Source organism: Corvus cornix, chromosome 3 (assembly GCF_000738735.6).
Source record: "Corvus cornix cornix isolate S_Up_H32 chromosome 3, ASM73873v5, whole genome shotgun sequence".
Taxonomy (NCBI): Eukaryota; Metazoa; Chordata; class Aves; order Passeriformes; family Corvidae; genus Corvus; species Corvus cornix.
This window is the reverse complement of record NC_047056.1, coordinates 601,460-609,829: the sequence shown is the minus strand read 5'-3', so window position 1 is coordinate 609,829 and position 8,370 is coordinate 601,460. Positions and strand designations below refer to the sequence as shown.

General features: G+C 52.3%; 1 protein-coding gene across 1 annotated transcript in view; it reads left to right on the top strand.

Annotated features, from left to right (window-relative positions):
• LOC120411795 (CBL-interacting protein kinase 17-like) overlaps positions 1-4,626 on the top strand; it is a 5,810-nt gene extending 1,184 nt beyond the window's left edge. Inside the window, 6 exon segments of the mRNA XM_039570029.1 lie at positions 1,658-1,758; positions 1,969-2,338; positions 2,551-2,619; positions 2,622-2,717; positions 3,010-4,240; positions 4,507-4,626. Coding sequence (XP_039425963.1) covers positions 1,658-1,758; positions 1,969-2,338; positions 2,551-2,619; positions 2,622-2,717; positions 3,010-3,815 — 1,442 coding nt within the window. The 3' untranslated portion in view covers positions 3,816-4,240; positions 4,507-4,626.
• Positions 4,627-8,370: the final 3,744 nt, after the last annotated feature.

Here is an 8,370-nt window from a genome sequence, read left to right as displayed (position 1 = left end):
GGGAAGCCCCAGCAGCTGCTCTCCCCACGGCAGGATGCCCATGGCAGCAGAGGCAAGTCTCTGACCTTGCCCACTGCAGTGGGACCCAGGACAGTGCTTTGGAGTTGTTCCCACTGAACTCAGGCTGCTGCTACAGCAGCAACATCACTTCACACATTTGATAACAAAGAGTTGGAATGGCACACAGGACTTGCCCCAAGAGCTACAAATAAAAGGCGGGGTGGTTAGAAGAGTTTGCTCCTTTTTAATACAAGCAGGCCTGGATTTAAGCAGGGACACTGGGCTAATCATACGGGGGACTGCTTTATAAGCCTTGTCTCTAGCAATTCCCACCAGTCTGCAAGATTTTGTCAGTAGAAAGGGGTAGATAAGATTTTACAGCACATCCATGAGCAAGTCTGGGCCAGAACTCAAAGCACAAGACAAATACTCCCAAATTTGCCCCTCATGGGGAAAGGAAGCAGAAAAGCAGATGAAACAAGTGCCATTGCAGCTAAATTGCCTGCATTTATCTTCTGGTCCAACCTTTCTGTACAAAATCTCCTCAATTCAAACACACAGCTTAAGATCAAGGAATAAAAGTGTTTCGAGAGCATTTCAAGCCTGATTCCTCTTACTTGCACGGAAAGGTAGATGCTAAATTCCTTAAAAACACAAATGCAGGTCTGTTTGGGACTGCATCCTTCAAAACAAGGAATGGAGGTTTAGAAGCACAGAACTGTTTCCATTGGGAAAGACCTTTAAGCTCACAGAGTTCCCCCAATAACCTGAGCCCGCTAACACTGCCAAGGCCACCACTAAAGCATATCCCAGGACGGGATGCCATTGGCCTTCTTGGCCACCTGGGCACACGCTGGCTCACGTTCAGCCACTGCCAAGCAGCACCCTCAGGTCCTTCTCTGCTGGGCAGCTTTCCAGCCACTCTGCCCCCGGCCTGTAGCCTTCCATGGGGTTGTTGTGTCCCAAGTGCAGGACGGGACACTTCACCTTGTTGAACCTCATACCACTGACCTCAGCCCATGATCCAGCCTGGCCAGATGTCTCTGTAGAGACTGCCTACCCTCCAGCAGATCAACACTCCCACCCAGCTTGGCGTCGTCTGCAAACTGGCTGAGATGCCCTTGATCCTCTCCTCCAGATCATTGATAAAGATATGAAACACGACTGGCCCCAGTGCTGAGCCCTGGGGAACACCACTTGTGACCAGCCACCAACTGCATTTAATTCCATTTCATTCCACCACTCCCTGGGCCCGCCCCTCCGGACAGTCTTCACCCAGGGAAGGAAGAGTGCATGAAGTACTTCAGGCTTTTCCTCAGGCTTTGTTCTATGTTTCCCCCCACATCCAGTAAAAGGCAGAGATTCTCCTCAGCCCTCCTTTTGTTGCTGTTGTATTTACAGCAATAGTTCTACTCTCTTTTGCAAGTTTCTAGGAAGAAATTCTTTCCTGTGAGGCTGCTGAGGCACTGGGAACAAGTTACCCAGAGAAGCTGTGGATGCCCCAAGCCTGGAAGCGTTCAAGGCCAGGTCAGATGGGGCCCTGAGCAACCCGGTATAGTGGAAGGTGTCCCTGCCCACAGCCAGAGCTTTGGAAGTAGAGAATCTTTCAGGTCCTTTCCAATCTAAATCATTCTGTGATTCTACGATTTCCCTGCAGGAGTCAGATTAAACTTGGGCGTTGTTTCCGGTTTCTCTCCCCACTTGCAGGTGGCCATCAAGCGAGTGTCCCGCGATCGCATCCCGGAGTGGGCGCGGCTGGTGAGTGAAAGCCGGCGGGGCGTGGCGGGGGCTAGGGCGAGGCCCGGGAGGGTGGGAGCCGGGACGCTGCGAGGGGAGCGAGCGTGGAGTGAGCGGGGGCCGCGGAGCGTCCCGGGCCGGGCAATGGCGAGCGGCGGTGGGGCCGGGCCGGGGTGCCGAAGGCTCGGTGCAGCATCGGCCCCGCTGACGGCATCGCGGTCCCCCCCGCAGCACAGCGGCGCCCTTGTGCCCCTGGAGCTGGCGCTGCTCTGGATGGTGTCGCGCCCTGGCTTCCGCGGCGTGGTGCGGCTCCTGGACTGGTTCGAGCTGCCCGACGGCTTCGCGCTGGTCATGGAGCGTCCGGAGCGCTGTCAGGACCTCTGGTACTTCCTGGAGGAGCGGGCGTTCCTGACGGAGCCCGTGGCGCGGGGGCTCTTCCGCCAGGTGCTGGAGGCCGTGCGGCACTGCACCAGCCGCGGCGTCCTGCACCGCCACATCAAGGCCGAGAACGTCCTTGTCGACCTGGCCACCGGCGAGGCAAAGCTCATCGACTTCGTGTGCGGCACGGTCCTCCAGGACACCTTCTACACCCGAATGTCAGGTGAGCCCAAAGGCGGGGCCCAGCCGGGCAGCAGAGATTCCCCCCTTTGCTGGCAGAGGGGGAAGAGGGAGGGAGCGAGGGGAAATCCTTCTGCAGCCGGCTGCAGCCAAGTTGCTTTCCGGCGGGGCAGGGGCTGCCTGTTGTGGAACGGGAGCTGGCTGGGAGGGAGCAGCACTCATCAGGGCCTGATGAGCTGCGCCCGTATCCCGTAGGCACGCTGGAGTACAGCCCGCCGGAGTGGATCCTCTTTGGCTGCTACCATGGCCAGCCAGCCACCATCTGGTGGTGCTCTATGAGCTGGTCTGTGGGCACCTTCCTTTCAACACGGATGAGGACATCATCCGGGGCCAGCTCTTCTTCCCGCCCCGGGTGTCTCAAGGTGGGGATGCGCCTTCAGGGCACGGGGGCGGGGAGGGAAGGACGGGGTTGGCAGAGGGCAGGTGGGCAGGCGTCCTGCTCTTGCAGCTAGGGAGGAGGTTGATCTCCTGGGGTTAGCTGGAGGAGGTGGCACGTGTGCCTCTGGGCTGCTCTCGTCCGAAAGGGAGGATCGACGGGAAGGTTGGGGTGCAGCTTCCGAGCGCTCCTAGTGTGGCCTGGGCACCGTGGAATCTGGGAGAGCAGGGGCAGGAGCCTTGTCCCGCTGAGCAGCGGTTTCCGGTTTCTCTCCCCAGAGTGCCAGCACCTCATCCGGTGGTGTTTATCCATGGACCCCGTGCACAGGCCGTCCTTGGAAGACCTGTTTGAGCATTCTTGGCTGCAGGACCGTCACCTGGACCAGGAGACAGCAGAGGTCCATCCCTCTGCACAGGAGGATCCAGGAGCCCAGCAAGCACCAGCTGCACGCACCTCAGAGCGCTCGGGGCAGAGCGTTTCCCTGCGGCTGTGGCACGGAGGAGAGAGCGCAGCCAAGGAGATGCTTCCGCTGGTCCTCAGCGACTTCAGAGGAAGCGGCTCAGTGCTCCCCATCCTATTGGAGAAGTCGTGGCAGTGCGGTGAAGTTGCCACAGACTGGAAAAGGGGAAACATCCCCCTGCAGCTCAATGGCATCGTGATGTCCCCGCAAGCCGAGGCACCGCCGGGGTGTTCTTCTGGAGCACGACCTGGAGCCGGACAAAACCATCCTCGAGCTGGCCGCTGGCGGGGCAAAGCCGGTTGGCTTTGGTTGCGGCCCCTTCCTGGAGGACACGCTCTGCGCCCCGACGAAATCAAGATGAGTCCACAGCCGGCGGAGGGGTGGGGGGATGCTCGTGGTTCCAGGCGTGGCAGGGCTCGGCCGGGCCAGGCGCCGGAGCTTCCCTGCTTGGTGGCGCTGGGGAATATTAATTTTTCCGCCGGCCGCCAAGTTGCTTTTTGGCGGGACAGGGGACGGATGCTGTGCAGGGGGAGCCAGCGCCTGGCCTTGCTGACAGCTTCTGCCACCCAGCCTGGCCCAGGCTGGGGCGGGGGGAGCCAGCCTGGCAAAAGCATCCATCCGTAGGGATGGGGGGCAGCAGAGGGGGGCGGGTTCCGAAGGCGTGCCCCAGCTGGTCTGCTTTGCAGGCCCTTGAGGAAGGGGAGGGCTTACGTGTGGGAAAGGTGGGGTTTTTCCCCAGCCGTGGAGAGCCTTAATGCTTGCATGGAGCGCTCAGACGCTCCCCAGGCCCGCGATACGGTGATAACCTTTGACACTTTTTCTTGCTTCCAGGTCTTGTTTTGAATTGACTTTCATGCAATCGTTCTTTGCTTTTTCCAGGAAGATTGCACCGGGTGCCCGGACCGCATGGGGAAGCACTGGCACCCTCTGTGGAGTGCGTCCGGTGCCGGCGCTACCCCGGGGGGCCGCGGTCTGCGGGGCCATCGCCTTCAAGATGGACGAGGACCTCGTGCGGGATCGGCTCCTCTCCTGGCAGCAGGTCTCCAGAGGTGGGTACCCGGCGTCACAGCAACGGGTGGCAGAAGGGCTTCCGGCAGACGGCAGCAGGCACACGAGCATCCCGCTCTTGCAGCTGCTGAGGAGACTGCTCTGCCGTGTTTCAGTGGAGGAGGTGGAACATGGCCTGCCATGCTGCTCTCCTCTAGAAACGGAGAATTGGCACAGCCAGCAGCCTGGCCCGGGCACAGGCCCTGCGGGGACAGGGGGGACAGGAGCCCTGTCCGACTGACCGCGGCTTTCCGGTTTCTCTCCCCAGGGTGCCAGCACCTCAGGCACGGAAGCAGCACCGCTTGGCCTGCGAATCTGGGAGGGCTGGAGGGCGGCAGGTGTTAATTTGCTGTCAAAAATAAATCTTGTTCTTGTCGTTGTCATCGGAGTTTTTCTTTCATCCTTTTCCAAGCTTTTGGCCCCTTCCTCCAGGGTAATTTTTTGGGTCCTTCCTCAGCCACTTGGTGGCCTTTGGCAGGGGGGGTTAAGCAACGTGAAAATTTCAACAACAGCTCCTGTTGCCAACGGTAGCAGCCCCTTCGAGAAGCCGGAGCTGCCAGCCAGGCCCGCGTGTGCCTTGGAAAGGGGAGCGGTTTGCAGGGACGCAGTGGTCGCCCCGCTGCAAAAGCTGGGAGGAAATCAGAAGCGGCAAAATGCCATTTCGGCTCAACCCCCACCCAGATTCATGATCCTTCCCCCTTCCCAGCAATTGATCAAACCACCCAGGGAAAACAGCTCAATGTCCTCCCAGAGCCCATTTTGACAAGGAAGTTCACAGCTTAGATCAGAACATCCTAAAGGTGCAGCTACTCATAGGGATTTGTATTTTCAAGGATTAACAGTCCTGTATGAGCTGGGTTCAGACCAGAGCAATCCAGGTCATTTTCTCTCTTCAATGAACTTTTCCTTTTACAGAAGGATGAGAAATGTGAGTACAAGCAGGCCTCCAAGTAAAAAACTAAATTAAAAGTAAGTGACTACTATCCCCTGTCCTGGAAAAGCACTGCTTCTCCCTACCTCCCCTCTTTTCCTACCATACCTACTCTTCACCTGACTCTCTATTTTCAAATATGGTATCTCTGTTCCCATGATAACCCAATTCTAATTGCTTTAGCCTTCTTAATATTAGAATAATGAAAAATCCTAAATTACATACAAGCCAAAAAAGACCCAAACATTTTACACCCCTTTGGATTACTAGAGGCCGTTGCAAGTGGAATCACACTGTTCAGTACCGAGCCTATTTGGAAGGTGAATCCAAGCTAGAGTAATAGAGCAGGCATCAGCATCCCAATCTGCTGTGCAGACCTGTCTCATTCGTTAAGGATATGTGCCTGAACATAAAAGAATCAGCATGGTAAGGTGAACAGAGAGGTGTAACATGCAAAGTGAATCTCCTCCCCAGCCTTACTTCTAGGAGCAGTCATTACAAATTTTGAGCAACCACTGAATCATGGCTTGAACAAGAATAGGAATTAACACCCTCACTATCATTCCACTCATCTCCAAATCTGCAAATCCCACCACCCACAAGCCACTGAAGCCATAATCAAATACTTCCCTAGTACAAGCAGCTGCCTTGGTATTTGTGGTCTTTTGAAGCAGAACTAATGTGACATCAGAAAATTAAACCACCCAACATCCTGCCCCTACTGACAACAGCAATTGCAGTGTAACTAGTCCCAGTCCCTTTCCATTTCCGATTCACAGAATTACTTAATTCCTAATCATTGCTATCAACAATAATTAAATTTACTGCCACCCATCACCATTATCTTCCTAAATCACTCTACTCAAAATTATTAATCACCATAATCCTTGCCTCAGCACCCATAGGAGACTGAATTGGACTAAATCAAATATAGATTTGAAAAACCTTAAGCATTCTCGCTTAGGTTGAATAGCCTAATAATTATTATGGCTATATTAGCCAAACGCGCCCTGCTAACTTTCTACTTATACTTCCTTATAACTGCCACAGTAGTCCTCACTCTCAACTCAAACGAAGTTCAGAAACTACTGATGATAATGGCCTAAAGAACAAAAACACCCACATGGTCAATAAAATCTCAGGATCAGTCTTAGGCTTCCTAGCAGGACTTCCCTGCTACCAAGCGTCCTGTCTAAATGATTTACTATTGTGTCTTGGGGTGACTTTATGATGTGTATCCCATATCGCTGCACTATGCCCAGAAATTAATTTTTGTGCCTTTTTATGCCTTTAAACTGAGCCTGAGAGGGGGAAGGAAAAACTGAGCAAAACTTTTTCAAAGCAGTTTGCAGCTTGTTCAAGGTCACACAGAGATAGCGACTTTTTTTCCAGCTGTGGCAGGGGAGGGAGGAGGCACCCGGCTTGCGGCTGCCCGGTCAGCTTTTGGCCAGTTGTTCAGTTTCTTTTTCTCCAGAGAGAGACTGAGAGCTGAACATTTTTTCCTTCCCTGGAATTTCAGATTTTCTCCCTTTTCTACTGGACTGCTTCAATTATCAGAGCACATCGGGAGGACTTTCCACCAAGCACAGAGGGCCTGGCCCTGGGCCAAGTCCCAGCTCGGAGGAGACCAAAGGGAGGACTCTTAACACTTTGCCAGGTTTTTTCTCCACAGCGAGAGATTTTTATTAGCATTATTTTCCTTTTCCTGTGTGTTTGTTAAATAAATAGCTTTAATCTCTTTCACTTTCCTTTGAGGAAAATTTAATTTTTCCCAAACCTGGTGGGGGAAAGGTGGTTGTGCCTTCTCTCAGGGGATATATTTCTAAATTTGGCCAAACCAGTACATATTGAAAAACTTACTAAACACAAAATAACCACAACAGATGCAGTCATTGTCATACTCTCACTACTAGGATTCTTCTGGTACCTTCTCCTCACATACTATCCACCAAATACACTTCCACCACGCAAAAGAAAAGCCCTAACCATAGTCCTGTGCCTATCACTAACCAAAACCCTGCCCAACAAAAATCATAAACCTAAATGATCTATGCCTAGAAACCTAACAAACAATTACCCCTAGCAATTGAAACTGCAACCCAGTCAATAGAGTTAAGCCTAAACATGACTCTAGCATTAACTGTATCTCTATCCCTAAAAATATTTAACCCCTCACCTTAAATTTAAGCCCAACACTTGCCCTAACCCTAAATCTAACCAAAATGACCGTAAATCTGATATTAATGTTATCACCTAATGCTAACCCTATGAGAGAAACCCTAACCCTAAACTCAAAGCTAACTCTAAATTTATCCCTCATGACTGTAACCCTAACCTTAAACTCAAGCCTAACCATAATACAAACCCTTCACCTAAAACCCTAACACTGACCATAACCCTAACTCTCTCTTTAACACTATTTGCTATACCTAAACCTAAACCTAATGAGTCTTAAGCAAAACCACACACAAAGAGACTACAAAGGGAAGGAGAGGATTTACAGAAAGTGCCTCACCAGTATCCTTGGGCCCATGGTCCCTGATGTTTGCAGTATCCTGGGACTAAGGACTGCAGAGCCTACTGGGTCTCATCAGCGTGGGGTTGGACATCTGCTGGGTGTTTTGGTGCCTGGGATTATGTAAAAAAGTGCTTTGAGCAGGGATCCCTGAAGGATGACTTTGGTGGCTGGTTAAAATCTTGCCAATCCTTCTTTTGAGTTTCTTCAGGCAGAAGAACACGCTGTTGATTATGTCTTTTGATCCTGGGTTCCTGACCTGCAGGGCAAAACCCACTAATAAGTGAGCAACAGGCTCTCAGCTAGAAATTACCTTGTGGTGTAGATTGTTTGCTCTAAATGGTAAGGCACTAGTAATCTTCTTGTTGGGAATGCCTCCAGTGGATAGAGGGAAATGTTAATGCATTCCAGTTGTTATTAAACTTGTCCTTTTCAAAGCTGGTAGTGTGGGAAGATGGGTAAGTTTGGTGTGTGCCTCAAGGGGATTTGATTTTCAGTGATAACAGGAAATTAATTAAATTCTATGATGTTAATTGTTATATAAGACTGTGTCTTACTCCTTCTTTCACTTATGTTCCTGACACGGCAACCTAGTTTAGTGCAAAAATTCATCCTTCCTCCGGTCACCACGTCTCCAAAGGGTGGCATTTGGAGAGGAAATCTTCCATTCAGAGACTAGGGTCTCA